This window comes from Phocoena phocoena, chromosome 10 (genome assembly GCF_963924675.1).
Source record: "Phocoena phocoena chromosome 10, mPhoPho1.1, whole genome shotgun sequence".
Lineage (NCBI taxonomy): Eukaryota > Metazoa > Chordata > Mammalia > Artiodactyla > Phocoenidae > Phocoena > Phocoena phocoena.
In genome coordinates this window covers 69,025,067-69,048,110 of record NC_089228.1, presented here as the reverse complement: position 1 = coordinate 69,048,110, position 23,044 = coordinate 69,025,067, and the positions used below count along the sequence as shown (strand labels likewise).

At 39.9% G+C, this 23,044-nt stretch overlaps 1 protein-coding gene across 2 annotated transcripts in view; it reads left to right on the top strand.

Moving 5' to 3' along the window:
* Positions 1 to 23,044, top strand: part of BTBD9 (BTB domain containing 9) — a 405,791-nt gene that overhangs the window by 101,924 nt on the left and 280,823 nt on the right. Inside the window, exons 6-7 of one of the 2 annotated variants that reach the window (XM_065885107.1) lie at positions 84 to 116; positions 6,329 to 6,351. The exons of the other annotated variant lie outside the window; for it this stretch is intronic. Of the exons in view, the coding sequence (XP_065741179.1) occupies positions 84 to 116; positions 6,329 to 6,351 (56 nt within the window). The remainder of the gene's footprint in view (positions 1 to 83; positions 117 to 6,328; positions 6,352 to 23,044) is intronic. 2 annotated transcript variants of the gene reach the window in all.

The window sequence follows — 23,044 nt, the reverse complement described above, 5'->3', positions numbered from 1 at the left end:
ATCCATACACCTGGAACCCTCAACTGTTACCACTTTTTATGATCTTAAGATTTAAAGAAATCCCAGGAAATTGCTCTGACTAGCCCACTATGGGTCTGCCACCCTGACCTCACAAAGTGAGGGAAGCAACATTTTCCACATGTAAGAGGATGCTGGGCAGATAGAACTATAGATATATACAGGAGAGAGCTTCCTGGGAGTCGAATTACACTAATTGAATTTAGACAGCATGCCTTTTATGCTGTGCAAAAAGCGTGTATATTGGTTTTGTCTCCTTTAAAAAGCTGCCTCTAATGTCCCACAGTAATGATTTCTTTGTTCTGTGTACTTGTGCTTCATCATTTATTTTCTTTAATTGATGTATCACATGTTTTGTAGGTCTTTTAAAAACAGATTGTAAACTCTTGAGGGCAGAGACCACTTTTTTCAAATCTAACCTTATTCCTTGTATAGTGGCATGTAATGGTAGATACTCAAATTCTCCAACCAGCCAGATCCTTTAGGCATCAGTTGAAGGTGCTTTTAGCTGCAAGTAATAGGAAACCTTGACTCAAAGAGGCTTAAATAATCAGGAAGTATACTTCCTTATGTAAAATTATAGAGGTTGGCCAGCTTCAGGGTTGGTTAATGTGTGGCCTAATGGCATTGTCAAGAACCTAGGATTTTTCTGTCTTTAGGCTGTGCCATCATTTCTGTGTCAGTTTTGTCCTTAGATTGTATCCTTTCACGATCATAGGATGGCTGTTATATGTCCAGGCAGTAAATCCAGATGCAGTAATATTGCTTCCCTTCTGTCCCTCAAAAGAGCTAAGAAACCTTTTCCAAAAGCCCTCGAACAGACCTCCATATTTTATTGGCTAGAACTAATTGATATTAACAAACTCAAATCAGTCACTGGTGAAGAAAATGGAACCAAGGTGACTTCTGATCAAGATTTACCCATAGATAGGTCATCTCTCCCCTTTCCACATGGGAGTGGAGTGGACACTGATATAATCAGGACTGTTAGAAAGAAGGAAGAAAGGAAAGGAAAGAAGGTCCTTTAGACTGTTAGAAAGGTTGATTGTGTAGGCAACAGGTAACACCCATTACACAGCATTATTACTTAATGAAAATGCCTCATCTTGTCCTCCAAAGTTGGTGGTGGTTGGACACATGGAAAAAAATCTGTATTTGACTCTTGTTGCTGTCTGAATGCTCTCTCCATCGGTGACATTTAATGCTATATATTGGCCCTAGTCTTTTCGGTTTTAGGTGGTTAAAATTTTTTCCACTTCTTCCTGGGATTCATCAGTCTTTGACTCTTATCGTATTTTGAAAATGTGCATTTTAATTGTTTCATTAATTTCATCTGGAATTAATTCCTATAAACCTAATATCTAAGCCTGGATTCTCTGACAAACAAGGCCTGAGACAAGGATTAAAGTTGATGCTTTCGTTGAAAGGTGTAAGTCAGATCTGTAAGGGTAAAGGCAAAAGGAAAAGCAAGGAATGGTGCAAAGAAATTGATTCGATATATTGTAGAGCTCTTGCTTCACAACAAGCTCTGAAGAGACATAGCAGATCTTTCAGCAGGTGTGTTCACTTGCCAACAGGATTTCTTTGAAAGGGTTGCAGTGAGGAATTACACTTGAGTAGTCCTTGGAAAAAAGAAGGAAAAGAGAGGATTTATCTGCTTGGTTTCCTCCTGTCTCCTGTTCCTGGTTGATGGAGGCTTATCCCATGGGGAGCTAACTCCTCTGTACTCCCTAGCATCATCCAGACCCTCTGTAGCTACTCGGGATGCTAGATCCATGCCTTGCAGTGTAATATTTCATATAAGCCCAGAGTGACTTGGACGAGGCACCAACTGAGAGAGAAAGACACAGACACACATAGAAGTGGTTGCAGTTATCTGAAAAAGTGTATAGGTTAGTGTCCAATTACACCTAAGAAGGTTGAAGTTGAACTTTTCTGCCATAGCATTACTTTGGTATTTAGTAACTTGGAAACATTAGTTTCAGAAAGTAAGCCAGAGATTGCTTTGGCTATTCAAGCCTATAAAGCTTAAGGTAATCACCTTATGAGATGTTTTACTTTTCTCTGGTCTGGTAATCTCTTATAGGAAGTGTTGACAGTGTTCCAGAGCCCACAAATCGTATTGGTTGTTGTGGATCTAGGTCAGCATTGACTTCTTCATAGTCATCTCGAAATATGACATGGCTGAGTGAAGTGGCTCTGGGCACCCTTGGATTGTCCAGTCTTTCCAAGTTTATCCAGAGGGAGAGGACATGGGGATATATGTATACATATAGCTGATTCATTTTGTTGTACGGCAGAAACTAACACAACACTGTAAAGCAATTATACTCCAATAAAGACATTAAGAAAAAAGATTGATGGATTCTTTGGAACTCTAGACACTTGGAACTCCTCTGAGTATTGGCTTTGAATTCTAAAAGATTTTTACCAGGCCAGCTTCTTTTCAGAGAGAGCCATTTCGCTTTTTCTTCAGAGTACAGAAAGAGAATCCTGTTGAATTGGTGGCAGAAGAGGCACAATCTGATGGAATGAAGGAAGGAGTATCCTTTCTGGGTTGGTTTGGTCTTTGCACTCTTCATATGTTTCTTGTTTTCTTGGGTTAAGATCTCTTTGTTTTTTTCCATTAGTGTACTTTACTTAGATCACTATGATTGCTTTACAGGTATTATAGAGTAATGGTAGCTGTTTTGGTATGGGAGATGACAGGATGAGCTTGTCAGAGATGAATGTCAATTGGATGCATCTAATAAGCCCGAGGAGACTTCCCGCTTCTGTGTCGTCATAGAACTGAGGCAAGCATTTGGCCATTCCCGGCATGTCACTAGATGAGCACTCTTGATCCGTTCTGAATTGCCTACAGTGGGTGGCACTGGCTTGAAACTGTGGCACTGTGTGGCCCTTTGAGCTGCATTGAAAGCATGAGGATGTTTTGCCAGTCTTTGGTTTGTGCTACCCAGATTTTTGAAAGTGTTCTGAAAGGATCTGTGTTCTTTCATCAGACTTTGGTGTCTTGACTTAACCTAGGGGCATAAAGTCACATTAGATCTATTGGTGTTAAAACACAGAGCTCTACATATATCTAGTTAGTTGACCCTCTTCTTCCTGTTTTTAAAAATTAATGAAAGGAAGGGGTGCTATTTGCCTTAAGATAGCCTAAAAATAAAAGCTCCTTCCCCCAACTGTCTTCTAGTCCGATGAAGATGATTGCCTTTCTCTTTCATTCACCTTGGATACTTCTTACTTGCCATGAGTTGTGGGGCTACTTGTAAGGCTGATTTAAGGTGGGATATTTTCTCCTTTTTGAGGCTCTGCTTATGAGCTAGAATCATAAAAATTCAAGGATTGTGCCAAATGTTCTTTTGTTGATGACTGTGATTTAGTCTGTTATGTAACTGTAATGTATAATTTACACATCCTGAAGATCATCAGTCTCTGTACAGAGTGACTATATTTAACCCTCACTTCTTTGGAAAAAGAGAACATTACCAATTATCTTTGAAACTATATTTGTGAGACAATGCACATTGATCCACACTCTGTCTCCATTTTTAATTTTTGGTGTGTTAAGTAGTACTTTATGATTTATTCTGTGCTTTTCATGTATAAAGGCTCAGAGGAGAAAGAGAGAGCTTAGTGCTAGTGACTGTATCTTGAGGCTTCCATGGCTTATATTATCTAAACCAAGAACAACAGACAATAATATCCCAGTCATCTCTATTAATATGCAGGTCCAGAAAGAGCAAAAGGGTAAATGTCTTTCCACTCTTATCTTTCAGTTGTGGAAGGGGAGTAGAAAGAGAGGGTATTGAAATACTTAATGGTAAACAGTTAGTAGTAAGAAAAGAACACTTCCTTTTTCTATCAATGTACTGTGATGCTACCAGTGCCTGTGTCATTTGAAGAGCTTTTGAGAAAGAAAATGGTTAATGTTGGTTTTCTTTTATCTTAAACTTTGTAAGTTAAGTCCAGTTTTAAGCTCAAATTCCATAACAGGTAAATAAATTCGTTTATTTACCACCCAACATTTTGCCTCATTGCCCTGCCACAGGCTCTGCTTATACGAAGTTGTCGATGTGAGAGGAAGCTTTGACTGTGTTCACGTAGGACTGTATTCCCTTAGGAAAGAAAGCCTTGAATGAGAAAATGATGTTCTCATTAAATCAGCTCTTTTAAGAGTAGGTGGGAGGAATTGCTATCGATCTAATGGATTTAGTAGTTCATATACAAAGTCTGTGGAATAGAAGTAATATTCTGCAGCTGAGCAACTGTAGATGATGAATCCATCTTCAGACAGAATTCTGGAAGCATCTGTAAAACTGGAAAATTACATTTTCTTTCCCCTTTTCAGGCACAACTGGACTAAGTGTACTTCCTAAATACTTTAGAATCAAGTTATATCCACATAAGTAGGTCTACAAAATATCATATGAAAAATTGAAATAAAATCATAAAATGTAGATGTTAGGTTCTTGTTGGCTACGTTTACTCTGGTGCCAGTTTGTTTGGAAGGGCTGCAGTGTTGAAGATAACCAGAGGTCACCTGTAGAAATTCTTTCTTGGGTGGTTCTCTAATAACTAGTGGTGGTCTATTTTAGTTCATTTGGATGAACTAGTCCTTTTAAGGGGGGTGATAAAGTCAGACATTTAAGCTTCTCTTCAAGCTCTCCCTTTGACCCTTTTCTTTTATTCTACTCACTGAAAGCACATCATCAAGCCTTCCTTCTTTGTCAGGAAAGGCCAGTCATTCCCTTTCCCCTTCCCACCCTAACCTTTAATGAGTAGTTGGTTCTGTGAAGATATGGGGGCTCCCAGGACATGTGAGAATTTTGATAGATATGAGTGACATTGTATGGATGGAAATGAGGTGGACCTTGTTCATGTTTCATTCTCATATAAACTACATATTCCATTTATGCTTTACATCTACAAGATACTCCATTTAGGTAGCACATACTGTTTGAAGGTTCTCAAGGGAACAAAAAGTAAAATAATAACAATAATATTAACAACTACAACTCTGTTTATTAGCACTGAAAAAAATGCCAAAGGAATTGGGATTTTTGGTAACTACAACTAAAAGAAGAGACTCATATTAAGAATAACAGCAGTACCATGTGTCTCCATAGCACAATCGACATTTACAAAGCACTCTTCATCTGAATTTAATATGGCCTAATGTGATAGCAGGGGGGTGGATTCCCATGGTTTCTTTAGCTTTAAGATCTCGGGATCTAAATCTTCACACCAGCAATTTTTTTTGTGTGTGTGTGGTACGCGGGCCTCTCACTGTTGTGGCCTCTCCTGTTGCGGAGCACAGGCTCCGGACGTGCAGGCTCAGTGGCCATGGCTTACGGGTCCAGCCGCTCCGTGGCATGTGGGATCCTCCCAGACCAGGGCACGAACCTGTGTCCCCTGCATCGGCAGGCGGACTCTCAACCATTGCGCCACCAGGGAAGCCCTCACACCAGCAATTTTAATTGACATTGTTGCTATACTGTATTATCAGACAGCTTGAATAGTCAGATAGTCTGCTATTAGTGGAGCTGTTCTTCATGTTTAATCTTTTCTCTTGCCTGCTTCTTTCGTCACTGTCACTTTTCAGTTTGAAGACTGGAGCATATGTAGCCATCTTTATTTACTTTTGTTCAGTGCTAGCATTTGCCTTCTACTAAATGAGGTTGTCCTTTATGAGACAGCTGGTAATTTATCTCTACAGTCAAGGCTCATATACTGCATTTCAGAACCTGGGATATGTTAGTAAGGCTTAAAAAATTTAAAACATCATCTGAATTAACACTGCACTGGTGATGGTGTGCTACAGACAACACCCCTCCAACCCCACAAAAACAAGCCAATACCTGAATGTCTAGTTGACGGCATTGGTACTTCCCATCTCTCCTGATAGCTTTACAATCAACAATAGACTGTGAGAATGGCTATAAATAGATATATATATGTGTGTGTGTATGTCTTCATATTAATCTCTTTCTCCAAAGCAGAATCATTCCTTAGGGTAGTTTTTATGAGCAGTACTCCTAATTTGATTTTATATCAGTCCAAGAAGCACTTTTTCTCTTCCATTTACATCAGGGTTGTTGAAAACATCATTGAACTTTTAAACCAAAATGGGAGCACTTCTTAAAACATGCTTTTATTAAATCAACCTGATAAGAAAAACTCTGTAAGCCAGCAAATTCCAAGGTTCCCAGGGCTCTAATGGGGTCCATAGTTAGACATTAGATTAAGGGTGGGGCACTATGAATTCCTCAGAATTTATACTTGGAGTGTATGGTCCAACCCAGTCAAGAACCACTGTACTGGGACTTCCTGGTGATGCAGTGGTTAAGAATCCACTTGCCAATGCAGGGGGCACAGGTTCAAGCCCTGCTCTGGGAAGATCACATATGCTGCAGAGCGACTAACTACTGAGCCTGCACGCTCACTAACTACTGAGCCACGCGCCACAACTACTGAGCCTGCACTCTAGAGCCCGCGCTCCGCAGCAAGAGAAGCCACTGCAATGAGAAGCCCGCGTACCGCAACCAAGAGTAGCCCCCGCTCACCGCAACTAGAGAAAGCCCACATGGCAGCAACAGAGACCCAGTGCAGCCAAAAATAAAATAAGTAAAGAACCACTGCACTTATTAATGTAGCTTTTTGATTGGATCCTTGTTATATTTTTGTTAATTTGGGGGCTTTTAGACTATACACACTTTAAAATCTTATTATCTTTACATTACATGTATGATAATGTTAAACTTCAGCATTATTCTATCAGTATAGTAGTTAATTAAACATTTATATAAAGAATAGTTTAAAATGGTATGGGTTCATTTTAAAAATCTGCCCCTTCAGAATTAAAAATTCAGTTCTTAAAGGTGATGAAGATATTTCCTGAGATTTATTAAACTACTGATGATTGCCTCTAAAAGGATTATGTTTGTTTTGTTTTGTTTTGTGAAAGGGTCAGGCAAAATAGCTTAGCTCCCAACAACACCTCTATTCTGATACATAATCTGGCAAAGATTTTGCAGAGCATATTATGTAAAGTTGTTAAAGAAGAATTCACTTCAGTCCAGTAAGCAGCTCCCACTTTCTGCTTTGTTCTGGAGAGACAGTGGTGAAGGAACCTGCATCCTTATTCTTAAACAGCTCACAGTGCGCTGGAAGAGTGAATTTTACGTGGTTCATCTCATTTGATGGCATCTGAGAGTCACTATGTGGTGTTTGATGTACATACGTTCCATAGGCACTCCACAATTAAAAGGGTGATGTGAACCTTATCATCCCTTTCCTTCTGTAAAACATAGTGGTAGTTTTTCATTGCCCTGTGGATCAAGCGCAGAATCCCTACTCTGAGCTTTGAAAAGGACCTCAGACCATTTCCTTTACCTTTCCTCTACTTGCCCACATCTCGGTTAAGCCTTTCCCAGAATTGCACCTTATGTCTTTCCTGTTATCTATCCAGGTAAATCTTTACTCTTTTTTCTTCCATGTGAAAATGTTTCAAATGTGAAAAAGTGAATGGTTTCCCTTCATACTTTGAATTGTGCACAATGACTATGTAGTTAATCATCATCATTCAAATGCGAGTCAGATACACTAAGTGTATTTACAAAATACTATGGTAGAAGAACAAGGGAGGAAATGCTTATTTCTGGGGAATTCAGAAAATATTTTACAAAGAAGATAATATGTACCTAGGTCTTCAAGGATGAGTAGGCGTTTCCAGGTGTATTTTGGGCAGAGGGAGGAATATATATGAAAAGTTATGGCATCATACATTTGCAGCAACATGGATGGACGCAAAGATTATCATACTAAGCGAAGTAAGTCAGAAAGAGAAAGACAAATACCGTATGATATCACTTATATGTGAAATCTAAGATACGATACAAATGAATATATGAAACAGAAACAGACTCACAGACAGAGAATAGACTGGTGGTTGCCAAGGGGGTGGCAAGTTGGGGGAGGGAAGTATTGGGAGTTTGCGATTAGCAGATGCAAGCCATTATACATAGGATGGATAAACAGCAAGGTCCTACTGTATAGCACAGACAGGTATATTCAATATCCTTTGATAAACCATAATGGAAAAGAATATATATGTATAACTGAGAATATATATGTATAACTGTTGTATTTTGCTGTACAGCAGAAATTAGCACAACTTCAACTAGTACATCAACTATACTTCAATAAAATTAAAAAAAAATTTATGGTGTCATAAAGGAATGTGGCATGTTTAGGGAACATCGCTGGACTGTACAGTATGCACATTTCTTGGGTGGTGCTGGTGCTGGGAGACATAGGATTTGTATGACAAGCTCTGAGATGCAGAAGCCAAGCCATGTGGTTCTTTTAGAATGCTGTGTACTAGCACATTACCAGCTGGTTTAGGCACTTGGTAAATATTTTCTTTTGATGAAACATGAGGCTAAGAGTAGCTGGCTCTTTGATCAGGGGGAGAAAATGTAAGTAATTCCTTTAAGAACCATACTCATTCATCATTCATCAGGTATTCATTCAACAAATATATACTGAGGCTGCTGCACTCAGAGCAACAAGGGAGATATAAAGACGTTTCTACCCTGTTTGTGCAGTGCCTCTTCTGCAAATTCAGGGTTTTATTAGATTTTTCTTTGAGTAGTGTTAATTCTGTGCCATTTTATTATGTCTTATGCATACTTGCTACTAAAGCACTGTGTAGTTACTTCTTTCTCTGAAAGGTTCAACACTATTTTAACCCACTCCACTGCTTTATTTCAGGAGTTCTCACTCTGCATTTTTAGGAAAGTTCAGGTGCTCAAATGGTTGGCATTTTTCTACATTTTGTGCCTTGATAGCCAGTATTTATAAGGTCAAGAAGGCGGAGCATGCAGGGTTATAGATGTGAAAGCTGATTTATACTGAACCTTTTAGGCCTAACATATCTTAGCTGCCATTCTTTATAAGAGACTATAGTTTAACTGTAGAAAATAACCCTGAAAGCAGAATAGAAACTTTGTTTTTTTTTTTTTTTTGGTCAGCATGGGTTGTGGGATTTCAGTTCCCTGACCAGGGATCAAACCTGGGCCCACGGCAATGAAAGCACCGAGTCTTAACCTCTGGACTGCCAGGGAATTCCCCAAACTTTGTTCTTAAAGATTGCACTCCTGATAATATGTCCTTTTACTAGTGTGTGGAAGGTTCTTGAAGATTATTTAAAATTCATTCATTCCTTCTCTTCCTTCCACCCACTGCCCTGTTCCCTTCTTTGCTTCATCACATTTTTTTTTTTTTTTTTTTTTCCGGTACACGGGCCTCTCACAGTTGTGGCCTCTACCGTTGCGGAGCACAGGCTCCGGACGTGCAGGCTCAGCGGCCATGGCTCACGGGCTCAGCCGCTCCACGGCATGTGGGATCTTCCCAGACCCGGGCACGAACCCGTGTCCCCTGCATCGGCAGGTGGACTCTCAACCACTGCGTCACCAGGGAAGCCCGCTTAATCACATATTTGAATAACTTCTATGTGTCAGCAGTGTTCTGGGTATTGGGTTACAAGAGTAAACATTGAGCTCCTCGTCCTCAAAGAGAGTTGTTAACAGCAGTTCTTCTCAACCCTGGCTGTACATTAGCTGTAAGGCTTACATGTAAGCCTTTAAAAAGTACAGGTGCTGGGTGGGGTCCCTGCCCTGGAGATTCTGATTCAGTGGTTCTCAGGTGAGTAGGTAGGATTACAGACAGATCAAGAGGCAATTTCAGTTCTCTGAAGTGGGGCTATAGGATAGTTAGTACTGGAGAGCATTACCTAGTCTAGTCGTAGAAGATCAGGGTTGGTGGAGGAGTGAGGAGGGTGTGGGTGCATCGTGGAAGGTGAAAGCCTGTCTTAGATTTTTGGGAATAACATGTATGGACTGCAAGAAGAGAAAGCATGGAAAATTGGTAGTTTATTGTGGTCAGAGCATAGAAGAGGAGGCAAGGAGTATCCAGAAATGAGACTGGAGAGGCAAGCAGGGTCCAGATCATTCAGGGCTTTGTCAGCCAGGTTAAGAAATTTGCATTCTATTCTGAAGACAGTTGGAGCCATTGATGGGTTTTATGTAGCGGAGTCATATAAGATTTACTATGTTTTCATACGATCACTCCTGCTGCTCTATGGAGAACGCTTTGAGGGAGATAAGAATAGAATTTAAAGACTTTTACAGAAGTCTAGGCAAGAAATGCCATGGCTTGAATCAAGGTAGTGGCAGTGGAGATTCAGAGAAGTGGGCAATTTAAGGAAATATTCAGTTGTTAGAATATACTGACCTTGGTTAAAAGTAGATGTGTTGGGGGAGTAGGGAGAGACATCAGTGTGTCACAGACTAGGTTCTTGGCTTGGGGTCACGGGTACCATTCACTAAATGGGAATACAGGAGAAGGGGCAGATGGGGCAGGGAAAGGAGATGAGTTTATTTTTAAATATATTGAGTTTGAGGTGCCAGTTGGCCACCCAAGTAGATATATCACCTGGCCATTTAGGCATAAATGGTCTGAAGCATGGGAGTAGGATCTGGGCTAAAGATAAAGATTTGGGAGACATTTGCATTTATATAGAGTAACTGAAACCATATGAGTGCATGAAATGATTCAGTATGTGTAGAGAGGGGCGAATGTCTGGGTTAGAACATTTTAGGAAACATTTTAGGAAAGGAGGAGCCTTAGAAGGATATTGAAAAGGAGTGGTAAAGGTAGAAGGAACATCAGGAGGGTGAGTTGTCATGTAAGGCAAGAGAACTTTTTAAGAAGGAGGGAGTGATCAACAGGGTTAAATGTCATAAAGAGGCCAGTAAGAAATTTTCATTTGCTTTAACAACAAGAATGTTCTGTCAGAAGGAAGAGCAGTTTCATGGCATGGAGAGGAGTGGGTTGAAGGGTGTGAGGTAAAATAATCATGAATAATATCAAGTCATGTTGAACACCTTAAACTAATACAGTGTTGTATGTCAATTATATCTCAATAAAACCGAAAAAAATAATTGTGAGTTGACACTTGTTTCAAGAAGTTTGAGACAACAGAGACAGGACGGATGGGTAGTAACCTGAGGCAGAGGAGAATTGTTGAGCCAGGAGAAATTTAATTATTCTGTTGGTTCCCTCCTAGAGTGATCATTCATTAAAGGCCCTTTGTGAGCCGAACTCTGTGCTGTATGCTGAGAATAGATCTTAATTCTAGCGGAATAGCTACTTAATAATTGAATAACAAATAAAAATAATGAGAAGCACTACAAAGGAAATAAGCAGAATGCTGCGGTGAGAATGATAGTGAGACCTACTTAAGGTAGTGTGGTCAGGAAAGGCCTCTTTGAGGAGGTGTGGTTTTAAACTGAGATCTGCGGGGTTTGAGACAAGATGGTGGAATAGAAGGACTTGAGCTGACCTCCTCTCACGAAAATACCAAAATCACAACTAACTGCTGAACAACTACTGACAAAAAATAAATTGAGATCTGAAGAATGAGAAGGAGACAGGGAGTAAAGAACCTAGGAAAGAGTATTTCATTCTGAGAGAGCATTAAGTGCATAGGTCCTGGGATGGAAGCAGCTTGGTGTATTCCAGAAACCAGCAGGAACAGCAGGTTTTTATGGCCACAGTGAGGTGAGCTGGGGAGAGTAGCGCGAGTTGGGTCATGTATGCATGGTGTTAGTTTGTGTTTTATTCAAGAACTGTGGGAAGCCATTAAAAGGTTTTAAGCAGAATGACACAATCTGATTTAAGTTCTAAAAAAGTCACAATGGCTGTTTTGTGGATAATGGGTTACTAATGGAGGTAGGACAAGGACAGAGGAAGGGAATAAGTCAGTGGCTACTTGGATTAGGATGGAGGTAGAGGGAAGAGGATGGCTAGTGAAATATACTGTGAGGGTAGAATCAATATGATTTGGCTGATGAGTGCCGAAAAGGCCAAGGGACACGGAGGAGGGAACACTTCAGTGTCTGGTTAGTGTCTGCATAACTGGTAACACCATTTACTGAGCGGGGAAGAACTCAGGGGGCCCCAGATTTTCGGTGCGGGTTGGGGCTGGGAAGACATGCAGAATCAAAAGCCCCCATTTTATACATGCTAAAATTCGTTTGCATAAGAGAGATATTTTAACTCAGCAATTGAATTGTAGATATGTGGAGGTTAGAGGACAGGTTTGGTCTGTAGATAGATATTTAAAATTAGTTGGTGTATAGATGTGTTTCCAGCCATGAGAATGGACAAAATCACCTGAGAAGAGGATGTAGAGTGAAGCTCTGAGCAATGCCAGTATTTAGAAGTCAGAAAGAGGAGACAGAGCTTGCAAAGAAAATTGAGAAGGCGGCTAATGAAGTAGGAACTCAGGAGAAGGTGGTATCATGGAAGCTGGGAAGGGTGTTTCAAGGAATGAAGGGAGGAAGCAGCTCTGTTGAATGGTTCTAATAGGACCAGAAAAGTGGCTATGGATTTGGCATCACCTAGATTAATGGTTATCCTTGCAAAATCGTGTTCAGTGTTATGGTGGGGTCAGAAGATTAGTGAAAGCAAGTGGGGAAGTAGAGCTATACGAATTGTACTAAATCTTTTAGAATTGATCTAATTCATTCTTTTAAGGGCTGTGTGATGGTCCGTGGTATGGTTCTATCATAATTTATTCAGCCTATCACTACTGATGAGCATTTGCTTTGTTTTCATTTTTGCCTTTGAAAATAAGGCTATAATGAACACTCTGCACTCCCCCATCCCTGCACCCCGTGAGTGTGTGTGTGTGTGTGTGTGTGTGTGTGTGTGTATGTATCCATACTTAAACATTGGTATGTTTGTATAGGAGAGATTCTAGGAATGGGTGAAATGGATTGAAGAACATAGGTATTTTATGTAATTTTAGCTGGTATTGCTAATTACTTTCTCAAAACTGTAAAAATTCACGTTTTCACCTGCAATTTTTGAGAGATTGATGATGCAGGGAAAAGGGGGTCTAACCGAAGATGCAAAGTCCTTGAATAGGTAAGAGGAGATGGGGGCTAAAGTACACATGAAAGGGCTGGGCTTTGATAAGTAAAGGAATACTTTCTCCATTGTAATGGGGAGGAAGGAGAAGATTATTTAGTTGCCCATAATTTTGTAGTTTTGGTGGTAATAACATGAGGACATTCTATAGTCTCAGTGAAATAAGATATGAAATCATCAGTTGAAAGGAGGAACTTGGAAAACTCAAATTATGAAGTCAATCCTAGAAAGTCAAAAAGGATGTACAGTAGGATTGCTGGGCCATGTTGAATTTAAAATGTAGTCAGATTGTATGGTTTTCTGTTTTCTGTAGCTGTATACTGTTACTTGGGTTTGTACTTAGATAAAGTGTATACCTGGGGTCACTAGGGCTGGGGTTTGCTAAGCAAGTATGATGGAGAGAGAGAGGGGACAGGGGAAGTAAAAGTACTCTGCAAGGAATGATTATACATAGACTGAAAAAGTAAGCTGAACAAAGAGGGACAGAAAGGGGTTGTGAGATTGTGATTGAGAATCAGTAGATTAGAAGGCTCAATGAGGAGGAAGAATTTTTAGCAGTGGAGATACTAAAACTAATGAATGGCAAGGATGGGGAGGGGTGTTGTAATGTGGGATGTGTGAATTTAGAATTTTGGCATGGGTAATGGTTTCTGTTGACCAGCTCAAGGAGTTGCCCATGGATTTGGGTCACTGAGATATAGTGGAAGAAGGGTCCCTGAAAGAGGTTATCAAGGACCTGGGAGGCCAAGATATTGTTTGCATAGTGTATGTTCTTGTTGACATATGATGACAGGAGTGGGAGTGGAAGGGAAGCGAGCCAGGAGTACAGGTTTTCAGTTGGGTGGAATAAGGGTGAAGATGGTAAATAACGGTGCCAATGGGGGGCGGGGCTTGAGCTTTGCTCGAGCATGGAGATTTGGAGACATGCGCAGAGTAGGAAGAGGCCTGTTGGGAGTATAGTGGAGAACAGGCATAGCTGCCTCCCCGACCTCCTGGCCCTGGGACTTATGGGGCATTGAGAGAAAAATAATTACTTCTTGAGAGGGCTGCTGGGGGAGCATGTTTATATGCTGGTGATAAGGGAGTGAGGGAGAGGTTGGGAAGGGAAAGGTTGGCTAGCAGAGCTTCCTGACCAGGGAGAATAGATTGGCTGTAGGGCCTTAGTGGAGAGATTAGCCTTGGCCTCCTCATAAAGGGAAGGAGGATGGGCAGCAGGCCCAGCCATGGGTTGGGTGGCCAGAGGCTGGTGCATCTCTCTCTTCTCTGCAGAAGGCGGCAAGAACAGCTGCTGAGGAGATGGGAGAGGAATGGAGGAGGTTTGAGATAGCAGCTGTGGAGAGTGGAGGTGACACATAGAAGGATCATCAAAAGATGTTGAGGACTCAACTGAGACAGGAGATTATGAGTTAGGCATAAACTTCTCCCTTCCCGCCCCTCCCGTTACATATGTAGTATCTATTTTCCTCATTCCCCACCAGACTGAATTAATTACTTTTTCACCTATATTTCCATAGTATTAAAACACCTACTTTTATATCTCTTATTACATTGTGTTACAATGATTTACCTGGTTTCCCTTTTAGAGTGTGAGTTCCTAGACTATGTCCTAGGTTATGTCTCATTTATCTCCTCTTCATGATCACCTGGAATAATTACTGGAACATAACAGGGGCTCAATTAATGTTCATTGAATTGAATCAAATTATACAAGTATGGTTATTTTATTTTCTAAAAGTTCTATTTCTTCATTAATATGACACCATATTTTCTAAACATCTTGCTGGTTTCTGTGGGCACAGTATGCTCATTAAGGGTAAGCCATCCTGTTTCCATCTCATGCAAGAGCAAGACTTGTGCAGAAGATTAAAATATCCCACTCGTCTCTACAGGTTTGGCATGAATTTATTTGCCTTTGGAATTTCTGTCAGCAGAATCTTTGTTTGCCTTGTTATTGACCTTACCATTTGGCCATAAGGGCATTCTTTGAGAAGACAGTGAATGGCCATATTCTTCGGAGTGAATGGTACCATGCTAACATTCTTTCCCTTCAGAGTGAATGGTACTGTGTTACGTTATTTGAAAACCGTGGCTTGACGTGGAGGAGAGAGCTTTTCTTGTAAAAAGAACCCCAATAAGCAAAATTAAAATGTCACCTTGCTTTCAAATTTTTTGAAATGTTGTACTGACATGAAGACCATACAACCATGGAAAGATATTAATTTGCCCATTAACGTGCTCATATTGTTTTGTGGGTGGGAAAACGAAGGTACATGAAGTATTATTCATATTCCATGTCAGCAGCCACAACTTTGGAAGGAGGCTTCCTTAGTTTCCCTCTAAAATAGAATTATAGAATCTCATGTTAGGAGGTACCACAGAGAGCCAGCTGGTCCCACCACCCAATACATTTGAATCCTCTCTTCAACATCCTCAACAGGTAGGTGTCAAGCATCTGCTTGTATACCTCTAGGGATCAGCAGTTTTCCTGAAAACAGAAGCCAGGTTCTGCATTGACACCACAACGTTGCTATCTCTATAACAATAGTTCTCAAACTTTTGTTTCCAAGAGCCCTTTATACTTTTAAAAACTATTAAGGACCTCAAAGAGCTTTTGCTTATGCAGAGCATACCTATCAATGATTATTTATTTATTTAAAAATTTAATAACAAACCCACTACATCTCAATGTAAATAATATTTATTAATGAAAAATAACTATATTTTCCAAAACAAAATAAATTTAGTGAGAAAAGAGGCCTTGCAAATCTCCTTAATAGCTGATACAATAAATAGAAGACAGTTGGGATTCTCATATCTATTTTCTCATTCAATCTGTTGTAATATCACAGGTCATGTAGTACACACATGGCAGGCAAATAACTTCTTAGAATTAACAAACTTTGACCTCACGGACCTCCTGAAAGGGTCTCAGGGACCCCTAGGAGTCCCCAGACCATACTTTGAGAACTGCTGCTGTCTTGTACACCAAGAGATGGGATGAATCGATGAAGTAAACTGTTAGAGACTGGAATGAAAAAAAAAATATATATATATGCAAGAGGGGCTAAGAAAAATGTCAACAAATATTGAGTACCTACCATGTGCCTGAATGTAAAACACTGAAAATTCTAACACTTAGATCAATTGTTCCTTGTATTTTTCAAGATGAAGATGCTCTTTGACTTCAAAAAATATTTCTGGATTGTAAATTAGCTATTGTACTTAAAGAAGCCATTCATTGAGAAAATGACAAAAAGCCGCTGCGAATTTACTTATGGTTTTTAAGAAATTTCTGTTTTCATCATCACACCAGTGTCTGTGGACATTAGAAAACAAATACTGTGTCTGTGTCTTTATATAGTTGATCCACAGGTCCATGGGGATTTGCAGAACCCTTGCAGGTAACTCTGTGCCTGGCCTATAGAGCTGCCCCCCACCACATGTGATCCATGGGCTGGGAACCATGGTTCTGTGTGTGATATTCTTCCCCCTCAGAAGTCATTCATCAGTTCTTGTCACCAGTCTTAAAGGTGTTGCATGATGGTGGTTTTGAAACCATTAAGACTTTTGGTGCCTTCAATTAAGATGGCTGGGTGTCATAAAAAAAAAAAAAAAAAAAAACAGCCAAAGACAACTGAAGTATGTGCTTCAGGGGCTTCCCGTTCTCTTCACCTGTACTTCTCTCGCCAAGAGCAGCAGATGGGCAGTTGCAGATTGAGCCTGTCTCTCCTCCCCTGCAAGTTGGTGCTGGGAGCTAGTGGAAGAGAATTGTGTTGAGAGAGTTAATACTGAGTTAGAGAAAAGTGGAAGTGTGGTAATAGTGCAAGGGGAGGAGTGAGAAATTAAATGGTATCTTTTTAGAAGTCTGCCTTATTGCAGTCTGCATTGCTCCTTGGGGATTTCTCTACTGAGTACAAGAAAATCAGCAAGCACTTCCTGAAAAACCCAGATGAAATTACTGCCATAAATTTTTATTTTTTTTTCATGGTATAAAACCCTTAATTTAGATGGGGAGGGTTTATTACCAGTGTTTTCTTGGCATGGCTAAGTTCAATTAATTTCAGATGACAAGCTCACCCCTGCCTTTTGCCTTTTTTCTTTCCCCTAGTATGTGAAAAGTACAATTTGTTATTGGTTTACCTTTGGCTCTGGAGACCTCATTAAGGGCCCAAGAAAGGGATTCTATCTTTCTTTGATACCTTTCTGTTTTCTGCAGGATTCAGACCATTTGCATTGTCATATGGAAAGTATGTATGGTATATGTGTGAGGGGAAGGTTGGCAGATAAAACTGGTGGTGTTTACACCTTTTTTTTTTTAACATCTTTATTGGAGTATAATTGCTTTACAATGGTGTGTTAGTTTCTGCTTTATAACAGAGTGAATCAGTTATACATACACACGTTCCCATATCTCTTCCCTCCTGTGTCTCCCTCCCTCCCACCCTCCCTATCCCACCCCTCTAGGCGGTCACAAACCACCTAGCTGATCTACGCAGCTGCTTCCCACTAGCTATCCACTTTACGCTTTGTAATGTATATATGTCCATGCCACTCTCTCACCTCGTCACAGCCTCCCCCTGCCCCTCCCCATATCCTCAAGTCCATGCTCTAGTAGGTCTGTGTCTTTATTCCCGTCTTACCCCTAGGTTCTTCATGACCTTTTTCTTTTTCTTTGATTCCATATATATGTGTTAGCATACGGTATTTGTTTTTCTCTTTCTGACTGACTTTGCTCTGTATGACAGACTCTAGGTCCATCCACCTCACTACAAATAACTCAATTTCGTTTCTTTTTATGGCTGAGTAATATTCCATTGTATATATATGCCACATATTCTTTATCCATTCATCTGTTGATGGACACTTAGGTTGCTTCCATGTCCTGGCTATTGTAAATAGAGCTGCAATGAACATTTTGGTACATGACTCTTTTTGAATTATGGTTTTCTCAGGGTATATGCCCAGTAGTGGGATTGCTGGGTCGTATGGTAGTTCTATTTGTAGTTTTTTAAGAAACCTCCATACTGCTCTCCATAGTGGCTGTATCAATTTACATTCCCACCAACAGTGCAGGAGGGTTCCCTTTTCTCCACAGCCTCTCCAGCATTTATTGTTTGTAGATTTTTTGATGATGGGCATTCTGACCGGTGTTTACACCTTTTAAATATTGCAAGTTAAGAAATTGTTACCACATTCAACTAAGTATTCAACTGAGATAGGGACCTCAGCTTAAGATGAGTTCTCTGAAAAGAATGTGGGCACATTTAGACAGGAAAACTTGTTTAGCTGTCCTGACAGTTCATACGTAAGATACCTGGTTGTTTGAAAGCAGGAACAAGATGTCAACAGAATATTGTATTTACTCACACTCCTGAGACATAGCATGCCGCACCTTCAAGTTCCTGTTCCTATCAGAATACTGTGAGTATATCTTGCAAACAAGGGGAAATAATCTATGGTGTTTTGTTTTGTTTTTCTTTGCATGGTAATATAGAATCTATTGTAGTGTGAATAAAAGGAGTTGCAGGAGATTCATCACTGTTTGTAAAGTGTGCTGTCTGTGTCTTTCAGCATGTGAGTCTTTATTTTACTTACCAAGCAGATATAAAAATCAGAATCGATGAGATAGAGAATATATATTGAATAAATAAGCAATGCAAACAGAAGTTTTACCATTATAACAAATAAATACCCTGCTTCAGAAGTTGGAGATTAGAATCCTGTTACATTAAATGCTTGACAATTAATTAGCTACTGTTTATAAAATTCCCAAGATGACAAGTTACTTAAATACTATTATTAAGAGTAGCTGGATTAGTAATAATAATGTTCAGTGCCATTGGCAACAGTGAGGTGATTTTAAAAATAAAGATAAATGTGGGTGATCATCGTCAGAGTGATTTGTGTGCTGAATGCAGAGGAGGCAGCCCCTGTGCACAGTGCTCTGAGGCTGCGGTGTGGAATGTGCGGTACTTGGCAGTGTTCTGAGGAGGGTTAGACAAAAGTGCTTAATTTAACATTTTTTTTCTCTGATTTTTGTGTATTGCTTAATCACTTGTCAGAATAGTGTTCCCTTAGCAAAATTAAAGAGAAAATTAGAAAGCTGACAGAAAACAGGCTCGACAGAGGGCCAAGTGTAAGAAATGAACCCCTAGCTGTTGCTGACAGGCACTGTTTAGATTCCAAATATGCTAGATCATTCATTAGTGTGTGTGTGTGTGTGTGTGTGTGTGTGTGTGTGTTTTAAAATATGGTACATAATTGATATGGAGAAAAACATGAGGGGACTTAGCTTGATTGTACAGGTTTTTGTTCTGTGGAATTTGTATCCTTAGGGTCCCATCTGTTTTGGATGTAATTTTGTGAGTAAATCAACATGGAAAGAAGAACTGGCCCATCTGCTAATGGGAGAAAATTACCAAAGCGGGTGATAGGCACAAATCCTTATTATGGAGAGTGAAGCTTACAAGGGGAAAGGTGTGGGGCTTCTTGATTTTTAGAATCAAAGATTTAGAAAATTGGATGGTGTGCATAAGCAGTAGTGCTCGTCAGCTCTTCCATGTGTCCCCTCACATTACCCACCTCTGATGCTGGCTCTCTCACCAGCTCAGGCCAGTGGGCTGTGAGCAGAAGGGCTGTATGGCCCTTCCTGGCCAGTGCACCCGGTCCACCCCTTTTGTGGGTTGCTTCCTGCTCTGGTTTTTGGGGGTGCAGGGGGTGCTAGATAACAGAACAAAACAGAACACATTTTGAAATACATATGTACCTCTAAATAATGACAAATTCAGCTATGTTCCACAGACCTATTTGGCACAATCTGCTATTTAGAAGTATGTATAGCATTCTTTTCTGCATGAGTATGGAATGTGAATGATAGACTAGTTATGGTGTTGTGACTGGTCCTTAATACCTCATATGAGTCCTGACAAAACTTCATTGTGGAAAAAAATGGGATAGGTTGAATTCGGTTTTAGATATTATAGACAGGTGCTTTCGGCAGCCAAATTCATACAAATGACCAGATTTCTGTCTTTCATACTTTGTTGGGAATCACTCCAGTGTTGATCTTACTGAAGATTTTTATTAATATGAAAGTAACCTTATAGTCAGTGTTTCTGTAGAGTCAACCAAATTTCAGAAAAGCAGTGTTAAAACTGAGGGACACCTCAGCCTTAAACCTATTTGTTTTCAGCACATCTGACGCATGTTACCCTCCTTGACTGCCTCTTTCTGTAAACCTGGCTATTGCCACCTCGCTTGGTTGCTTTACAGTTTGACTCTAACCAAGCTTGTGTAATTAAGACTTGAAAAAATACCTTCTGTCCTGCTGGGGACTTGAGACAATAGCCAGGTCTGAAGGCTTTGCTTGCTGTAATGGTTGCTCAGCTAGTTGGTTGAAGTTTTATAGCAACAAGTTTTGGAGATCCTCTAGTATGATGATTTTCATTGTAATAGGTCTTGTTGTAAGGAACAGTCATTGTATTGATAATAGTTCTTTCCCGGTGAATACCTTATTTTTTTCCCTCTCCCCTGCCCTCCCCTGCCCTCCTTTTCTCTCCCTCTTTCTTTCCATGTAGTGAACTGAGAAACTTGAAGAAAGGAACCCCATGCTGCTGCCATGTGCGGGGTCCAGTAATTCTGATCATTTTGAAGAGCTAGCCAGTTCTAACACTATCCTTAGGAATTATCTTACTGAATGTAGCCTCTTTTGTGATGGGTGAAATGATAAGGGAATGCGATTTGGAAAAAAAACCATATCGGGGGGCCTACATTAGAGTATATAAATCACAAATCAACATAAAGTTCATATAATACTTTATCCAGAAATTGCGACAGTAATGGGAGGTGGGAAAAGTTCCCTCCATGTGTCCATTTTGAGAAATACAGTGTTTTTATTTGGTACAGTTGCATATTCATTTCTAACAGACTGCATCTTAAAAGGATTGGACTTTTATAGATTCTATGAATATTCAGAGAGTCACCAAAACCAATTCTGTCCTTTACCTTATGCATCTAGACCCATCTGTCATTTGCTTGGTAGATAGTCCTAGCTCTGTATTGTGAATTCTCTTTTGAGAAAAAGATATTTCCCACGTGGATAGGAGGGACACACTGGTACCTCTGCTGCCCTCGTTGAAAGTTTCAACACTCAGGGTAATTCTTGGAGTGTGTGTGTGTGTGTGTGTGTGTGTGTGTGTCTGTGTTGCCAGGCCCTGCCCACTTTGGGACCTGGCATCAGCTCTCAACTCTTGTAAGCTTTTAGGGCATTGTTTAGGACACTGATGCAGAAGGGGAAGACATAATGGCTGTTGCCACTAGTAAGTCATCAGGGTACTTGGCAAGCTGGCAAAAGCTAGAAACCTTATCCATTTGCATCTTAATTGGTGTGACCGTTAGCCTAAAGTCTGAGTTTTAAAAGTTGTCCCTTGAGCCCTTTCTCCCTTTTACCCTCTCGTTTTCCTGAAGCTGATTTGCATCTTTAAAAAAATGTTTCTCAACATTTTAAAACTCATGCCGTTTTCGATAAACTCAGAAATCTTACACCTTTCTCAATATTATTTAAACTATCCATTAAAAAGTAAGAATTGCAACAAAAGAATCAAGGCAATGGGACTCTTAGAAGGATGCTCTTTTTTTTTTCTTTCAGTCACATGAGATCAGTGTGAAAGTGGGATCTGTTTGCTTGCCACAAGTGTTTTTCGTGTTCTTGCTAGTGACAGAGCACAGCATAGGTCACTTTCACATCAAGCTTGTTCAACTGCTTTGTTTTCATGATCACAAAGGGCAAGAAAGCCTACTTTGCAAATATAGTCTATTTTATTATGATTCTGAAAATGCATGTTCAGACTACTCATGGGCCCATCTTCCCCAGAAAAGATTTGGTTACACTCCCATACCATCTCCCACCACCTCACTGCTTTAAATACTTAACTATGAAGAGAAACAGATGAAAGTAATTAAGATGGGGTAATGAGTAAGATATTCTTATTCATGAGCACATCCACATCTCTCAGCCACCATCCCTGTGTGGCGGTGTTATTGCTCCTCCTTCCTAACCACCTCCAGGTCTGCCTGCACGGTCAAAGTGGGTTTAATTGATTCATCCATGTGACTCCATAGCTCCTAACCCCGGTTCTAGACCTCTTGGACCTAGGGAGAAGACCTAGGGAGAGTAGGTCTTCTGCATTCTTTCAGTGGTAGGAAGGGTGTTCCTTGAGGATCTCCTAGAGTACAGGCACTGGGCCGAGTGTTCTACTTGCATCATTACTCTGAATCCTCAGAAGGTTCCCATGAGATGGGAACAATTATCTCCATTTTGTAGATGAAGAAACTAAGGCGCGGAGATGTTTGCCTGCGTTGCTCTGGGTGGTGGAGTCAAAATCCAAAACCCAAAGTCATTTCTACTTACGTTATAGAGAGAGAGTTGCTTTCTTGGTTCCAATGAAATGAATGATCTTTTCAAAAACATGTTCAAACTTTTCTGTTCTTTGGGTAAGCAGCAGAAGAAAAAAATTTAATTAGATAATCATTATTATTTTTTTTGAAAATAACTACCTTATTCCAACTAGTAACTATTGGGTTGGCCAAAAAGTTCATTTGGGTTTTTCCATAAGATGTTACAGAAAAACCCAGACAAACTTTTTGGCCAACCCAATATTTTCTATAGGGTCTGGGGCAATGCAGTTGATAGAGTAGAAAACCAAGAATATTGTAATCATTTAACTCATATTTTCAGTTATTATAAACAGCATTATAATCCCTTTTCATATGAGAAATCAATATATTTTCAAGAATGGAAGTATTATAGATTGGTCTAAGGGAGTTTTTTTGATAACCTGAAAGGGTAAATATCTTTCCATACTTCTTCAGAATAATATTGGAGCCCTTAACTTTGGATCCATTCTAATAGGAGTTATAGTGATTTAAAAAAGTGATGTATATACAATGAATATTTTATACTGTTATTTAAAAACAGAAATGTTCACATATAGAAAAAATGAGTAAAAGGCATTTCTGTAATTTTGAA